Genomic DNA, 18,949 nt, shown 5'->3' on the forward strand with positions numbered 1-18,949 from the left:
CCCAGAAACAATTTTTTTGTCATATTTAATATTTATTGTAAACACTAAAAAAATGTAAAATGTAAATACGTTCTTATTAGTATTAGTAAAATACAATCTGTTTAATAAATAAACAGATGTATCACGGAAGTTGGTACTATGTACCAAAATTTAAATTGTACACAATTTATTTGTAAAATTGTTATGTAATCGATAATTTTAATGGCAATGGGCATCGGCTCGTGGGCGACCATGGAGGGAGCCGCGGGCTTGCGTTCACTGATCATAATTATTAATTAATAAACATTATACAAGCTTACAACATTGGTGTAAATTTGTACTTCTAATTTGTGATGTTCATCCGATAAGACGGCAGAGATTTGATACCGTCGAAATAGGTACTGACTACAACACTGTATATAATAGTAAATTGTGGCTTACATAATGTTAAGTAATAAGCAAATAAAATAATGACTCCAATGTGTACGGCTATAGAGTATGGCGTCATTTATTTTTTTTTCTCTCGTCGAATAGTCACTTGATTCAATTGACTGTTTAATACGATTTTCTATACTTTTGTGCAGGATGATTGTCTACAACAATGATTGAAGTTTCTGATGTGTCCATTGCATATCAAAAGCTTCGTGTTGCTGTAAGACTTAAAAGTTTAGGGACTCGAACAATTTAATGATTTTAAATATTTTTGTACATTATACGTTTCAGGATGTTGGAAACAAAATATTTCTCCCGGATATTCCTGTGACTTGAACTTATTCAAATATTTTTGTGTGGGTAAGTAAAAAGCTATACTTATCATATGATTAACTATATTTGACTATAGTGTAAATGTATAATATATTATTATTTGCCTATTAACAAATGTCCTATTATTGTGATAAAATTAAACACTGATCTCTATTTAATTTTCAAAAGATTGATTTTTAAACGAAAATTTTAAGAGGAGGTTACACTTGCATGTGCTGTCTCTGTCTTACAAATGTACAACATACCAAATACTGTTTTGCGCGGGACAACTATACTACTTTTAAATTTATTGTAGAATAACCAAAATTCCACAGCGCATAGGAAAGAACTTTATCTGTGTTGTAGCGTTTTAATTATTTTTATAACACTAACCAATAGTTTTAAATAATTCAATGAAAAAAAATAAAATAAAAACCCAATGTTCTCAAACTGATTACCTTAATTTTAATTATGTTATCCAAAAAATAAAAACGCTACATCACAGATAAAGTTCTTCTCTATGCGTTGTTGAATTTTGGCATTTTTACTATAAATACAGAAGGATTATATTTGTCCCGCAAAAAAACAGTTTTTGGTATGTTGTACATTTGTTAGATAGATACAACACATGCGGATGTAGCGTCCTCCTAAGAATCTAATAGACATAATACAAATTGTATATATCAGTTTTATATACATTTTCAAGGCCAAACGTAGCAAGACATTTACATAATAATATAATACCTATCTAATGTGAAATGTCCTTCTAAAATTATGACCACAACGTTATTAGTTTTGCGTAAATATAATATTAAGAAAGTACACAATATGAATGATCTATTTCTAAATAGTCTTAACTCACATAATTAATACTACCTAAATATATTAAATTAAATATTATTTTTCAATGCTAAGAAAAGAAAAAAAAAATAGTTGCATATTCCAAATGTAAAGTTATATTTATTTCATTGTTAACTCTTATTTTTGTTTCTTTAGGAACTACATTTTCCAGCCATGTTCAAATATTCATACATCTATGCTATTGTATTCTTGGACTTAATTAGCATTAGCCTCATCATACCAGTATGGGGCACTCATTTACGCTCTTTAGGCGCTAGTCACTTTCATATAGCCTTACTAGGTTCTACATATTCGTTTCTACAATTCCTATCTGGCACACCAATTGGTGCACTCAGTGATCATTATGGTCGAAAGATTGTACTCATTGTTACAATATGCATTTGTGCCGTAGCTTATTTCCTTCTAGGCTGTGTGAAATCGTTGATATTCATAATACTAATTCGTGTCATTCAAGGATGTTTAAAACACTCACAACTTTTGTGCAAGACTTTAGTTAATGACCAAGTACCTACTGACCAACAGACTACAGTTTATGGACGAATGAATGGATTTTCATCGCTTTCGTTCGTTATTGGACCAATTATTGGTGGTCATCTAATGGAAAAAAGTGAAGGATTTTATAGCCTAGCGTGTTATACTTCTATAATATTTCTAATTAACGCTTTAGTTGTTTATTTTACGGTTCCTAACACAACTGTACCAAAAAAAGAAAGAAAGAGTGCATCACCATTTAGTGATTTAATGGAAGTAAATTGGAATGAATGTTGGCCTGCTTTTTCGCTGAAAATGTTGGGAGCTGCAGCGTTGTTTGCATATTTTAGTTCAGTTGGTCTTGCTATGAATGAAAAGTTCAATTTATCCCCATCAGAAGCTGGTTATACTGGTGCTTTGCAAGGACTTACAGGTGGCATAACTGGCTTTGCAGCTGGCAAAATAGAAAACATAATCTTTCCAACTAAAAATCCATTTACCAAATGTTTTTATTCCTTCATAATGTTGGGTATAGGATTTGTTAGTTTAGCCTTGGCACCAAATTTAACTATATTTATGGCAGCTATGATTCCAATCAGCGCTTCAAGTACACTTATAAGAGGATTTAACAATGAAATATTGTATGAACAGTCTTCATCTAATCACAAAGGTCTAGTTGCTGGTGCAGGAGCTAGTTCCGCTGCAATAGCAAGATTTCTAGCACCAATTATATGTGGTTTTACAATGGACATGTTTGGAAATAACTCTGGGTTTTTGTTGTCTGCATTGTTTTCATTCACTGGAGCAGTGTTGTCAGTATGTCTAACCAAGAGATCAAAAGCTCATGTTGAATAAGTCATTAAGTGTGTGGAAAACAGCAATCCTTTCTAACTGTGGCAAATTATAAATATTTGGTTTGCATTTGAAAAATATAAGAAAAAACAAAGTACTGGTTTTCAAATTAAAAGATGCTATTAGTCTTAGTTAAAGTTAATTATATTATCATAATATGTGAATATAATATTGTTATTGTTTATATTGAGAATTATTGAAAACAGGTAAACTAAATCATTTTCAAGCTATTTTTCTATTATTTTGAAAATATCTATTTGTTCAATTCAAAAATTGTATTTTGACTATTTAAAAATAAAATTATACAATTATATACACTTATTTTATTATTATTTTTATATTTATTTTTAATGTGAGAAATTTTATTGTGATTTTTAAACTATTTATAATAATATAACAATTAAGAATGTTTACATGGGTTATTTAAAATTGTAAGTGATATCATCAATAATTTATAAGATTTATTTAAGTATGTATTGTATACATATAGATATATTTAATCAATTAGATTTAAGTACATAAATACTTATACTTTATAATTGTGTGCGATATATAGTGACATCATGGAGTTTGTTGTTTGCGCATTGCATGTTCTACGAATATAACAGCAGTGATTAGTTAGTATTAGTTTTAGTTTGATGACATGGGCATATGATAAACTGTTAACATACTATATGAGTATATCTCATGTTCATAAAGATTTAAATTTATAAATATTAAATAATTTTGTATTTTTTTTTTTGTGTGAATGAAGTAACAAATCTAGTCAAATTTAGATAAGCCCATATTATTTTTATTTTATTTTTGTAACAATAGTTATGCGCAAACAGTCTATAAGAAAGGTCATACATAATACTGATGTAAAAGTGAGTAAACTACATTTTTTTTATGTAAGTAGAATGTTTTATTTTACAATTAAACTGAAAAAAGAGAAGTAAACCTGCTGTAGATTATTTGGATAAATAATATTGCCAAAAATTGTGGAAGTGGTAAATCTGAAGAAACTATTTTAATTTGTGATGGGTGTGATTTAAGTTTCTAATAAAACTATGTATATTATAAAAATTATAAAACATTTATTATTTTAGTATTAATTATCGATTTAAAATTTCAATATAAATTTTGAATATCATTAAAAGAATATTTGAATTTTATATTACTTGATTTCTTAGATGATTTTTATTGATATTTTAAATCGATTTCAAACCCTGTTTTTTTTTTTTTTTTTTTTTTAATTTGCTTTCGGTATAAACCATTACAGCACAACAATTAATATATAATACATCAGACAAGATTACATAATAATATAAATATAAAGGTTATAAGAGGTAGTATAAAATATAACTAGATTGCATGTTAGCACAATGGGATATAGCATATAACATTGAATACAATAATATTTATGGTGTATTAAGTTTGTGTAGAACGGCTGTAAGCAGAGAGAGGAGGGGGTTAATTAGTGAGGATAGCTCGGACAGAAAATTAGATAATGTGGAAAGGTCATTAAATGAATCCGATCTATTGTTATTTATAGTAGCATTGATATCATTGGGCTTGGAAACAACAGATGCATAAGACGGTTTAGACTGAGAGGTAGTAGAAGTGTTTGGAAGAGATAATTCGACCGGTTTATTTATTTTGAGAGTCTGCGTTCGTTTTTTGTTCTGATGGTTTTTAAGACGCTTTGAAAGTGAATTGAAAACTGGGCAGCCTTTGTAGTTGGCCGTATGATCACCGGCACAGAGGGCGCATGTAGCTGGGCTGTTTTGGTCTTTTGTGCAATCCTCGGAAAAATGATCTTCGCTGCATTTGACGCACCTAGGAGTATGGTGACAATTATTTCTTGTGTGTCCGTAGATTTGACATTGATGACATTGTGGAGGACCACGACGGGTTTTATGAGGTTTCTCGATGACGACAATGATGTTGAGTAAAGACGTAATATTAAGGACATCTTTGTTGTTACTTCGGGGAAATAAATCGACAAAAAACATTGGGAGGGCGCACTTGTTTTTATTTTTTATATTCATTACGTGTTTCGCGAAATGTCCTTTGTCTAACAAGGCGGCGGAAATATCAGTGCACAGAGTAGTGTGGTGAAGGTTTTTGATCACGATTCTGTATGTACGAAGATGACGAGGTAAGAAAGTGTGGAAACTGGCGTTAGTAACCATTAAGTGCTCAATGATTGTATTATAACTGATACGATCACAAGGACGAACGATCAGATAATGAGAAGTTGACTTACACGTAAAGGCGTTTGGATTGGTAATCCTAGCTAGTTCTTTTATAAATGCTGAGAAATTGTTAATATTTTTAATATACAGTGGGGGAGGCTCCGGCTCCACAACATGTTCGATGATAGTTGGTTTTTCTGGAATGTTTGAGCTGTTTGAAACGGGCATTTCGAGTGCACTATCAGTGGAATCATCCGTAGCGAGAACGGAGAACCGATTTGGTGAAACAAAAAATTGTTTTTTTGACTTGTTGTCGTAGGCGTTGGGTGAAATTGACGAATCGGATAAATTACGTTTGGACGGCATATTTGGCAAAGCGCGACATTAGACGTGGACTTCGACCAACGTGTAATATGTGTATCTCAGACGAAATACTTAATTATTAAGACCGTAAGCGTTGCGATAACATTTGCGATAACGGAGCGAAACTCATTACGTACGTGTGTAGACGCTGGAGAAAACGACCGAACTGAAAACCCTGTTTTATTTACCATTAAAATAAGTATACAGTAAACTAATAATAAATGTATTTATTATATATAATAAAAAAAAATTGTATTTATTATAATATTTCTCTTTTCACATTTTGGATAGGTGCCTACCAATATATTATAAGTACATTCAAGTGCAGGCAGTTTAATTTTATGATAAAATACTAGTTTTACTATAACTTACTAGTTACTCCCTAATTGCTACCCACTTCTGATTCTGTACGCAAAAGGACCTAAAAATAGGTAGGTACCTACAGTGGCGTATTTATATGCAGGAACTGTAGGCACGTGCTGACAGCGACAAATTTTTCAAAGGATTTCATTTTTTTTTTTCGTTATTGATGGTATTGCATATTGATTCAGCGATAGGCTTATTATATTCATTGTTATTTTTAAATAAAATATATATAGCCACAACAACCAACAAGAAATGTATTATTTTTAAAGTTACTAATCGCCGTCATAAATCTATAAACTAATGTACAGCACACTCCACAAGTGAATATGAGTACGAACTACGAATAGAAAACGGTTAGTGTTGATCAATACAAAAAAATTGCCCAATTAAAAAGTGAAAAGCTGCAAAATGTTTTAATTAAAACACAAAAATTGACTGATTTTTTAATTTTATTATCCAATTTTCCACAGGCTTACAAGCGGTAGATATATAAATAGGTACACCTCTGGGTACCTATTAGTTATTGATAAAAATGCGATTGAATAGGTAAGTGGTGATTTGTGTCAATATGTTAAGTAATAGGTTGGTACCTGATACGTCATGCACGATCACATGTTAACAATATGCAATTAGCAGTTGTAATATTAAAATTTACCCATTGATATATAGAAACCATGATTTAAAGTATACCTATTATCTTAAATCGTGATAGAAATTTAAGTCATTTAGGTTATACGGCATTGGCCGTATCTGTGGTGCGTGATGCCTTTGCTCGCTCTGTGTCTTAGGTCACCGTCGCCGTCGTCACGCATCAGTCGTCTTCAGCACATGCACATCGTCGATGCGCACAACATCGCGCACTAACCACTCGCCGTCAAATCGTCTCATCGCTCCCGTGGCCGTCGCGGTCGGGACTTCGCCCGCCGTCATGATGGTCGTCACCCGCGAGCAAGCGCATTGGCGATTGCACTCGTCCGCCTGCGGGATGTGCCGCGAGAACGTATAGAGGTGACCAGTAGCCTTATTATTGCTTTATGCAAGCACCTCGCCATCACGTACCACTCCTCCTGCTTATTGTGTCTTGTCTGGTGTTTTTTTTCCCCCCATTAGGCCACTTTGAGCCGTTTATTATATTTCAAAAATTATAAAAAAAATGATAAAAAAAATAACTTAAATAATAAAATAAAAAAAAATGATAAAAATGTAAAAAAAAAAGGCCACTTTGAGCCGTTTATATATTAAAAATTGTTCAAAATTAGGCCACTTATTTGAGCCGTCAAACTATTTACACTTTAGATTGTACTTCAGACTATAATAGATATATTGCAAAATTACATTTGTTATTTGTTGAATACACTATAAAATTGACTATACTAAAACAAAATATTGTTTCTTTTTTAAGAATAAATATCTCATGGAATTATTGAACTATTCCAAGTTCTAACTGCAGATAATAGATAAACGATGACAGGTAGGTAAAAATAAATTTCAATATAGATCTCTCAATGGGCTCCGACTAAATACAATTTCGTTTCAGAAATCACCCTTGTCCCTTAGAATTGAAGATTGAATCATTTTTTTACTATAAAACTTGTAAGCATACACAAAATAAAACACACACCATTGTAAAATCAATGTACATCTATTGTTTCACTCGGAATCTAAAATACTTAACGTGAAAGTATAAAATGAGCACTGCAGTTCTGCAGTATATATAATACGAATCAAATCCTTGTTCAAATATTATAGTTTAATATATTATAACAACGCGTATATATCATTAATAATGGTCTTGGAAAAATAAACGGGACCGAAATCCTAACGATTGTTGATTAGAACAAACGACTTCGTAACGACCATACTCGCGTCGCTGTGTACCTACCCGTCGTCTGGGAAATGCTTGAATTTTTCGAGTAAACTGATTTTGTATCGAACTTCGAGTTCACTTGCAATTTAACGTCCGACCTGAATAGACCAAAAATCAAAATGGCCATCACTAGCGACTTCGTGGAAGAGATTGTGATGATTCATGTTGTAGAACGCGTCGAAACATGGGTCATGGCAATAGAAGACGAAGAGTTCCAACCGGAAGTAAAATGTTTAGAGCGAACACTCGACGATGAAGAGCAGGAGGTTCTACATGCTATTAAATGGTTATTTGAGGAAAATGATGCTGTCGCCGAATGCATTGGTGACGATAGCATGCTGGTTGACAATCAAAAGGCGGACACAATTCCGTCTGATGAAGAAGAGGAAATGACTACATTGAAATGGGAAATAGAACCGGGAACAACCACTGCAGCAGTTAAGATAAAGACACGTAGTAGGACAAGGCGGTTTATCGCCGCCACGTGGAAGAGCGTAAAGCGCCTGCTGCTGTGTGGTTGTTGCCGGAAAGCTTGAAGCCGGCAGTGTAGTCATCCCCTCCCCCCAGACGAAGACACCAAGACAAGACGGCGGCGACGGGGGAGTGGTACGTGAAAGAGCACTTTATGGTGTCCGGCGGTAAGTCACCCTATACGTTTTCCGGCCACCCGCAGAAAGACGAGATCGCAGTTGTCAGCGTCGCGCGCTCGCGGTTGCCGACACGCGAGACCATCAAGACGACTCGGCGTGGACTCGGCTGCTTCGGTCACACCAGGAGCGGTGGACGACGACGACGGCGGTGGCTAGCTGTACCGGCGCGGGCAACGATACCGCCCCGACGGTACCACGACGATGGCAGAGCGCATGAAGACGACTCGCAAAGGCGGCGGCGGCGGAGACTGCAAAACACAACGGGTGAGCGATACAGCTGCTGAGCTAGGAACAAGGACGTCAGCATCGCCGGACTCGAGGAAACGGATAACGTTTCAGGGTACGGCGATGCGCGACTCCAGGACGGCCACCGGATGGTGACTCGGTCGAGTCAGGGCAAAAATTACGTGGAGAGGATCAGGACTTTTGCAGCGCGGTCCAACGATCCTCTCCCATTTTTGCCCAGTGGCAATCGGTCGAGTCACGTCTCCGGTCGCCGACGGTTCCGTAGCACCAACAGCTGCCTTTGCTCGCTCAGTGTTTTAGGTCACCGTCGCCGTCGTCACGCATCAGTCGTCTTCAGCACCTGCACATCGTCGATGCGCACAACATCGCGCACTAGCCGCTCGCCGTCAAATCGTCTCATTGCTCCCGTGGCCGTCGCGGTCGGGACTTCGCCCGCCGTCATGATGGTCGTCACCCGCGAGCAAACGCGCTGGCCATTGCACTCGTCCGCCTGCGGGATGTGCCGCGAGAACGTATAGAGGTGACCAGTAGCCTTATTTTGCTTTAAGCACCTCGCCATCACGTACCACTCCCCCCTGCTTATTGTGTCTTGTCTGGTGTTTTCTCCCCCCCCCAACCCCCCCCCCCCCAATTAGGCCACTTTGTGCCATTTATTGTTACAAAAATAATGAAAAATAATAAAAAAAAAAAAGGCCACTTTGAGCCGTTTGTATATTGTATAGATAAAATTTTTCAGGCCATTTTGAGCCGTCAATCCGTTGACACTTGATTATATTCAAACTTTAAAAAGTTTATTCCAAAATTATATTTGTTTGTTAATAACTTAATAAAATTGTTAATACTAATACAAAATATTGTTTCTTTTTTACGTATTAGAGTGTATATTTTGTATATTTAATTATTTCAACAGAATAATGGGCTCCACTGAACATGCCACTGTGAGGACCAATGCAAAGTATTAACTACTATAGCAATGTTTTTGTTATATTAATGATAGGTATTTTTGGTCAGGTGAATGTATAATAATTTATATAGGACCCGACTTTAAGCCTATAATATTACCAAGTAGGTATATTTTATGATATTATTGTGATTAATTTTAGTATTAGACGTTAGTAGATATCTACTAAAGTAGGTTAAATTCATTTTTGTCAAAAAATCACATTTGAAAATGTCATTGTGTAGACTTATAAAATAAAATAATATACTCTAAAAGTTTCATATATCCACAAATAATATTTTTAAATCACAACAAAATAACTTAAAACGTTATTCTTGGTTTTAATACCTTTGAAATTCACTAAAAAGGATGAATGTACGATGTCAATGACGACAATCGTTACAACTGTTTATGAGAATATTTGTTTTAACCTTTCAATCCTTAGCTATAAAAATTGAACATTTTATAATTGTTTAGTTACAATAATTGATAATTTTCGACATTTTAATAAATTTAGTCAAAATATGAACTCTCGCACGACACGTCTTATATCACCCACGTACACTGTATACACGTGCTGTGACGTGTATCAAGTTATATTATAATATGCAATTTATTAATTTTGGTTTTTACAGTATATTTATGAACGGAATTTCTCAGCAAACGTCTACTGCAGCGTGCGTATACGCATATTATATTCAAAATAATTGTATATAGATATTATTTAATTATTAGCTGTATATTATGATACGCGACGGGGACCCACGACTGCAGCTCTTAGATAATATATTAGCTTAGTAAATATCACGTCGAATTGTGCACATTCGAACAATTTCGTTCGATTGTAAATCGTATTTTAGATTCTGAGCGAAGCGATGAATTTTCTTCAATATTAACTTTTCTGATAGGAAAGTGAATCTAGTTGGTACTTTGAGGGGTCAAAAGTTAAAATTTCACAGTAGTTTTCACAAGCGACGTGAAAAAGAAAAGAAAAATTAAGGAAAAACGGGAATTTTTACGCAAAATCTGTTTTCGAGAAAATCGATTTTGGTTTTTGGTGTAACTCTAAAACAAATGATCGTAGGGACATGAAATTTTGACTGAATGTTTAAATTAGCATGTTCTATACACCATAAAATTTACAAAATATTTTGACTCTTTTTGAGCTGTTTACGGCCATTGTCAGTTTTCAATTTTTTTAGTTTTTTTTTTCTATAAATATCAATAACATTTTATCTGTTGATTAAAAAAGCTTGAAAATTTATTAGAAGGCTCCTAGGTTATTGTTTCAAAGGCAGATGAAAAAAATTAAAAATCCTTAGTCACAGTTTTTAATTATAAGCATTTAAAGTTCAAATTTTGACAAAATACGGAAAAATCACGAAAAATAGCAAATTATTTTGAGTTGAGAATTCATAAAAATTTTTCTTTTTAAATCTAAGATTTGAAAATGTAATATAAGATTACTCATAAGTTTGTCTACCTTTATCAAAAAAAAAATGTCTAGCAGAAACTTAAATTAAATTTTTATGAGCGTCTGAAATTTATATTTTTATAACATTTGATATTTACTCGATTTCTCATGTAACAATTTTCTTATTTTATTGTAATTAAAAAACGAATGACTGTAGATACTTGAAAATTTCACTGAATGTTTATATTAGCATTTTCTATACACCATAAAATGTTGAAAATATTTTGACTTTTTTTGAGCTGTTTACGGACATTATTGTCAGTCTTCAATTTTTTTAGTTTTTTTTTCTATAAATATCAATAAATTTTTATTTGTTGGGTAAAAAAGCGTGAAAATTTAATATAAGGCTCCTGATATATCGTTCTAATAGCAGTTGAAAAATATTAAAAATACATAGGCACAATTTTTTTTTATAAGCATTTAAAGTTCAAATTTTGACAACATTTATCAAATTTATAATTTATTAATTATTTTGTAGTTAAAAATTTATAAATTTTTAACTTTTATGGCTAAGGATTGAAAATTTAAAACAAGGCTCCACGTAAATAGGTTATATATAAATTACTTTATTCACAATAATATCATCAAATATACTTGGTAAAATCATAGGCTGACTGACCGTTTTCGCTCAGAATCGTTTTTCTTATACAATGATATTATATCATTGAATTCAAATTTAACACCATCCATTACAGTGACCCACTTGTAACCTACCGTATAGCAGAGCGACATCCACTTATCCACCTTTTTTGGACAATGATAGGACCTTTCACCTTAATTATTTGGTTAATCGACTGAAATTATTTAGGCCCAAAGTAAGTCTAATAAGTGGCGTCTGATGTTTCTCTTACTCTCTTCTATATTATATTGTTATGTAAACGTATTTAGTATTTACGTATAGGTATTCAGTGGCGTGGGCAGGGATTTGGTTTGGTACCTACTAAAATATTTATACTCCATTTAACATTGACTGCCCAGTTGTATTTTTTATATAGATATATAAATACATAGGTATCTAATATATGAAAAGTAGTTATACAGTAGGACAGTATAGGTGTCAAGTGGATCACTATGCTCACTATAATGGATGCATTTAATTTTCATTGAATGATATGAAACCATTATATAGGTATACGAAAAACGATTATATGAGCGTAGACGGTCTGACTATATATTGCTATTTATATTTTATGATTTTTTCGCTGGTAAAGTAATTTATTTTACTATTAGGTAGGTATGCATATCCATTGAAATAAAAAAATATTTAATTTGTCTATGTACCTATATCTACTTATAAATATTTACTATTATATAGGATTTATTTATTTATGTATTTCCTACATGTATATTTCGTTATTTATAAAGGTAAAAAAGCCTAGAACGTGCGATAAAAAAATATTTAAAGTAGATGGAGATGACTAGATGAGATATTGAGATTAAATGAGATAGTAGAATAAACACTAGGACATAGAACCTAGGTACCTACCTATCTAATTAATAATTATAATACCTATATAGAGTTACGTGTTCGGATACGATATAGATATACTGTTAAAATAATAAATACAACTATATAATAATGATTTTGTTTTGGTCTCGCATATTATAGCATATAATATGATATACAATATACCTACATTATGCCTATAGCAATATTCGGTACCTACCTACCTATAAATTCTTCTTCTTCTTCCCAGCTTTTACAGTCCATGTAGGACCTTCGTTGCCTCAACCGCTCCTCTCCCACCTATTTCTATCTTCGTTGTATTCAATTCTTATTCCTTGCAGTGATATTCCAGTAAGGATCTGTTTTCACTCTATCTTTCCATCTTTGCCTCGGTTGATCTCTAGCCTTTTTCCGTTCAGTTTCCGAATAAAAATTTTGTTTGCTATACCTTTAGACCTCCAAATGTGACCAGTCCATTTTAATCTTTTACTTTTTAAATACGCACTATAATAATGGGCTTATGAAATATTTGATAAATTTCTTATGGTTTGTTCGCTTTCTATAATCTCCATTTTCAATTAAAGGGCTATTTCGGAGTAGGTATTGCCTACTCTTCTTTCAAAGGTATTCATCTTCTCCTCGTCTCCCTTAGTTACCGACTAGGTTTCATATTCATATCCATACGACAATACCACTTACCACCCGTAGATAGGTAGAGTATATAGATACTCATTTGATCTTATTTTGACCTATAAATTATAATTTTATAATATTGGTATAATATAGAGTTAACCTATCACCAATAGCACATATTATGACTATATGAGCTATGTTCTATTATTTAATTTGTTCCGTTAACCTGTATACAATAATACAATAGTGTACAAAGGAAATATATCAACAGAATAGTGCATTATACAATCTCTGATATTCAATAGCAAGTTATAATAATCACAGAAGATATATTTACCTAAAAATATTATATAGGTAATTATAATGATATTAAAATACATGTTTCATGTGCCCATTTTTTATTAGTAATAAATAATAAATTATTACCTATCTACAGGAAGAGGAAGACTAAATGGTCGGTCATTATAGTCTTTGCACCTGCAGTAGACTGCAGTACTACAGATGAAGAAGGCGCAAGAATAATGATGAGATTATTTGTTTTATGACACATAATATAATATATACTAGTATGCTAACTTATATATTGTATGCTTGTACAATTTTCGCAATTACTTAAAAGTTGCAAAGCACTATTCCATGTTACATTACAATGCACCTAGCTTATAATGTATATATATTGCCTATAAAAATTAAAATCATTGGTTACCAAATTGTTTTTTGCGGAAACATCTTTCCTGTTTGCCGACATTAGGTTTTTTGACCTTAAGTTATTCTTATCATGGGGTGCCTATCACGAGATAATATTGACATAGATCAATATATTATACATATAGCCATTTGCCCTTATATATATATATATTATATATGAATGTATAAATAAATTAATAAATACCTAACGGAAAAGTCCACTGAGAATTTCCAAAAAAAATTATGATTTTAGTATAATATTTTACTGCAATATTTTACCGTATGAACATGAGCACTAGGTACCTACTGTAACAAAATCATACCTTTTTTTTTTTGGCGGAAAAGGGCTGTGGCTTGTGGGCTGTGGTGGAAACTGGTATAATATGGTACCTATGGAATTCGACGATAGGTAGCATTAATAAAAGTGTAATTTTATTGGATTGTTATCATAATACGGGGTGGTCCAAGATTTTATAGTTGGCGAGCCAATTTACACTTTCATAAAGGATAAATACACTGGGGGCTGCCAAAAGAAAAATAATCTCTCACCACGAGAATTTGGATTCGTTAGTGGCTACTACACAAACACGATACCTACATACGTACGTAGTGAGCTGAATTTAACCATGGTTTTGGACGTTACTCATTGCATCTACGTTTTTTAGTAAATTTTAGTCTTTTTCTGAAAAAAGTTTTTTTTTAATATAAGCCTTCTAGGGGTAGGGGCCAAAAAAAAAGAATTCGAGAGCCACGGGTTGGACCACCCTGTCATAGTATATTAATATACCATGAATAATATATCAGTTACAATGATAATTAATGACTAATAATTTAGAGAGATCTTAGGTGCTGTCACATGCAGTACAAGTACCTGCTACAAAGGTTTCTCTAAATTCCAAATGCACCCCCTGGATCCGCCACTGATACCTATACTTAACAACTGACACGAGAGTAAAATATTAGGCAGGTACCTTGGTGGCAATGTATGTACCTACGGTCCACACATATATTATGGCATGGCCGCGCAGGTATGTCAAAACATAGTAATATAATATACACAAATAAAAACGCGATAAGAGTGATATTATTATAACAAGTGATATTTCACTGCTATCGGACCGACTGCGTGATCTGTACAATGTCATAACGGTGATAATATCATATTATGTTATTATGCATTTATCACGACACGCACATCTTCTGTAAATAAGAAATTCGATAGTGTGGTAATAATGGTATGTCAGCTACACACGGCAATAATTGTTTATGCTCGTTTTTCGTGTATCGTGTAGATAGTAGGTGTATAAAACAGCGGACGCGCCCGAACATTGACATATACCGCCAAACACGCTAGTCCCAGTCGTATACCGCGGAAAAGCAAAAAAAAAAAAATGTCGTTCAAAGGGATTTCGGTCATCCTGGCGTCAGTGGCGATCGTCTCTAATAAGGTACGTTTGATTTACACGCTACGAAACGATATCGCGTTCACGCGGGTAACGTATTAATAATTTATTATTGTAATATTATAGTAATATTGTCGAATTCTTTTTTTCTCGTTTTACTACGGCGATATTATTATGTGCCGCGATCGTCATCCGAGAACTAAAGAGCGATACGAATGATTAATTTTTTGTTTTTCAGGTCCATTGCACGCCCACCTGTGGCGTTCCAGCGACGTACGCGGTCGGGCCCACGACACCGTTTTCGACGAATTTGCCCGTCCCGAGTGCGCGCTCTACGCTCAATACTGAACTGTTGGACGTCCTAAAAAACTTCCACTCGTCGTTACCTGGCGTGGGTCAGAAAACGCCGGTCGCGGAAACCGGTGCGACTTCATCGCCTTTGGCAAGCGATCAGATTTCGGTTATGCATTTCCCCGCGGCGCTCGGGTCCACCGACGGCGCAACACCCAATCTGATGGTCCCGGGTGTGATCCACAAACGACCGTTCGGCCCCGACATGCGAATCCCCGAACTCGGCTACAACCTGCAGAAGGCCGAACCGTCGATGCAGTCGCAAGGACCCGCCGGAAATCATCTTCCGGTTTCCGTTCCGCCGCCGATCGCCGAAACCGGACCTCCGTCTGCTCCTGCAGCGCCCGCAACAGACCAACTACAATCGTCGTCCGTCGCCATTCCACAATCGTCGTCGTCGTCCCGTTCCCCCGACCCGGCCCTAGTGAAAATAGAACCCGTCAGTCACAATAATTTCAACCAAGAACTGATAAAACTGTTGACCGATTTGCGGATCAGTCCCGTTTCACTGCAAGAACCGCTGGCGGCCCAGGGTCAAAACCAAATGCTCGCCAACGGTCATCCGACCACTCGTCCGGCACAAACTCTCCCAATCCTCTCTCCCGGCGCGTCGTCCTCCAAAGTCGCGCAACCGTTTCTCGGCCCGAACCAGACGCCGTTAGACTATTTATTGAGTTCGTCGCACCAATTGAACTCCATACCCTCTAAGTCGAGTACCGATACAAACACGTGGCCGACGGCTAAACCACCACCGACCGCTAAACCACGTCTAAACTATGAATTTATAAAATATTTACTGACTTTACCTATGTATCAACAAGCTTTATACGATTTAATTAAAGCTCAGTCTTCAGTTCCAACGTGAATCTTTAATTAAAACGTATACCTAATATACGAATGAGTATAACATAAATTATTAGATTTATAATATTATTTAATCGTTGTGACATTGTCTTGTTAATTTATTTAATGGTCAATTATAGCCCAGCTCTTTGGCTACCGTTTACGTCTTATGTTATCTGTTTTATTTTTAGCTATTTTATAATTTGTTTTCTCATAGTCTATTTAATTATTATTAACTTATACCTAATTTTGTCAATTGCCGTTTATATTTATAAATAAATATTAAATAAATGTAATAGACAATACTGTTGAAACAAAAATCATTTACCTTCTATTATACGGTAAATTAGTGAAATAAAATGTACCTAGGTAGTAGGTACAGTGCTCGAATTGGGAGGTGCACAGGGGGGCGGAGCTTCCCTACTATTTTTATTTTTTTTTTGCGTACCCCTACTATTTTCGTATGGTCTGTGTTAAATAATTGCACCCTTGGAACGCAGTTTTTAAATCGTTAGATTGAGCCCCTCTACTTAATTTTTCCCAATTCGAGCACTGCCTAGGTATATTAATTGTGCCTGGAGTTCATCCGCATGGTCGAGACGATTCTGTCGACCAAAGAAGAAGATGAACGCGAAGAAGAGGCCTTGCGAAGGGCACAACGGTTGTGAGAACGAGACATCCAGAGCGGCGGACTCCGGTCGGCTCGCTAACTGGAGGCAGGTACGCGAATTCAAGGGCGGCGAACTCCGGTCGGCCCGAGAAGGTCAGGAAGAGGTCCAGTAAAACTTAAAATGCATTAAAATTCAGTTTACCACTGTTAATGTAAAATTTTGAAAATGCTTGAACGGGGTGAGTCGGGGAGCTGTCCCGTCTGCCCCCCACGTATGTATTAATATTTGATACCGTCAATAAACGATGGCGGCGCCGCGGAAGCAATGCGAAAGCAGATCCCGCGGCGTCGTCGGTTAAAACAGGAAAAAAAAAAAAAGGTATATTAATTGTATATAATATTCTGTAACCTACCTACATTGAAGATAAATAGCTAAATAGATACCTAATTTAAAACGTTCATACCGTAAGCGGTAAGCAGCATGAGAGCATACATTTCTTAAAACAACTTATCCATCATTATTTATAGCTCCATTAAAATAGTATGTAGTACAATAAACAATTTAAATGTTATATAAATAATTGTATAACATATGATATTACCTATAGATAATATATATTATAAATGAAACTACAAAGTTCGCATAGAAAATAAGAACTATTACTTTGGCTTATTAATATATTACTATTTATTAGCACATTATTTACTAAGCACGGTCGCGTAGCCAAGATATCTAAAATAAGGAGGGACAATTAAAAATATTAATAAACACAATTTATATCAGTATACTAAGATATTAATTACATATGATAATTTATTCATATTGTCATAGGTACTGACGTAGGAACTCGTAAAATATAATATACTTGTCTATGATGGAGTATATACTATATAGACGCACTGCGATATAAAATCAATAAAAAAAAATACGGCTGATGTGGCCCCTCGGCACGCCTGTTTACGCCACTGAGTCAAAGTACCTAAAGTAAATATTGCAATATTGAGGATTCAGCAAATTATTAAAATACGCACGCCTAAGTATACGATATCCAATTAAATATCGCGTAGGCACTTTCGTAATTTACAGTAGAGCGTCGATTATCCACACTGAGCTATCATTTATCACACAAATAAAAGATTCACAAAGATTTTTCATTCGTTTTTTTTTAATAATTGATTTTAAATAGGTAGGTACATTTTGTAGACAGGTAAATGTACTTTTAAAAATAAAATTATACTTAATCATGTAGGTACATATTTACTTATACAGTTATATCAATCATCGACGAAAATTACGTATGTGTATGTAGGTATACCACTATAATCAAATTACAATGTATAATACTAGGTATATAGTACTTCTTTAGTAATTGTTTGATTATATCCACTCACCCCTTGACCACAATTAGTGCGGATAATTGACGCTCCACTGCATTTTAATAAGCCGAAATAATATAGTATAATGACATCAGAAATACCGGCAAAATTAGCTCACAAATCACAACGATACTTTATCAATAGCTTATCATAAGCGTCGTGTTATCATTAAACCTATGTAATATAACAAATATAATATTATAAATTATGATTATTTTAAATATTATACCATTAATAAAATACGACTATATAACGAGTTGTAGGTATCAAATTATTATGATATACTTGAAAATTGACCCAACACCCAGTTGTACAAACGCCGAGACGAAAACTCCTGATATCAGTATAGGCCATAGTCATTGAGCATGGCGCTGTTAGAGTTGCTATATAGTGCGTACCGGACGACTTCTATAAACGGGCAGTTATGGACTACGGTGGTGGCTCGGAGGCGCACCCATTTAAAGTTTGGTATGGCCGTAAGATGTTCGGTATTAAAATGTGGACATTTTTTTGGGGCATTAAAATAATCAATAATGATTATGATAATTAACCCAAGAAAAGCCAAGAGGGCAACTGCCACTACTTCTCTCCCCCCCTGCGGACGCCCT

General features: G+C 34.4%; 2 protein-coding genes across 6 annotated transcripts; both read left to right on the forward strand.

Annotated features, from left to right (window-relative positions):
- The first annotated feature begins 77 nt into the window (after positions 1 to 77).
- Positions 78 to 2,974, forward strand: LOC132942363 (major facilitator superfamily domain-containing protein 9-like). Of its 5 annotated transcripts, none has more exons than XM_061010676.1 (4): positions 78 to 377; positions 564 to 631; positions 703 to 771; positions 1,720 to 2,974. In XM_061010676.1, exon 4 carries the CDS (start codon positions 1,738 to 1,740, stop codon positions 2,908 to 2,910), a length of 1,173 nt encoding a protein of 390 aa, XP_060866659.1. In that variant the 5' UTR covers positions 78 to 377; positions 564 to 631; positions 703 to 771; positions 1,720 to 1,737; the 3' UTR covers positions 2,911 to 2,974. The 5 variants fall into 5 exon arrangements, with proteins under 5 accessions (XP_060866659.1, XP_060866661.1, XP_060866663.1 ...); XM_061010677.1 differs by having other exon boundaries at positions 128 to 475; XM_061010678.1 differs by lacking the exon at positions 564 to 631.
- Positions 2,975 to 3,638: 664 nt separating this feature from the next.
- LOC132942365 (uncharacterized) lies at positions 3,639 to 17,279 on the forward strand. The gene is made up of 3 exons (XM_061010681.1): positions 3,639 to 3,773; positions 15,050 to 15,205; positions 15,399 to 17,279. Exons 2-3 carry the CDS (start codon positions 15,149 to 15,151, stop codon positions 16,374 to 16,376), a joined length of 1,035 nt encoding a protein of 344 aa, XP_060866664.1. The 5' UTR covers positions 3,639 to 3,773; positions 15,050 to 15,148; the 3' UTR covers positions 16,377 to 17,279.
- The last annotated feature ends 1,670 nt before the right edge of the window (positions 17,280 to 18,949 follow it).

Source organism: Metopolophium dirhodum, chromosome 4 (genome assembly GCF_019925205.1).
Source record: "Metopolophium dirhodum isolate CAU chromosome 4, ASM1992520v1, whole genome shotgun sequence".
NCBI classification, from domain to species: domain Eukaryota; kingdom Metazoa; phylum Arthropoda; class Insecta; order Hemiptera; family Aphididae; genus Metopolophium; species Metopolophium dirhodum.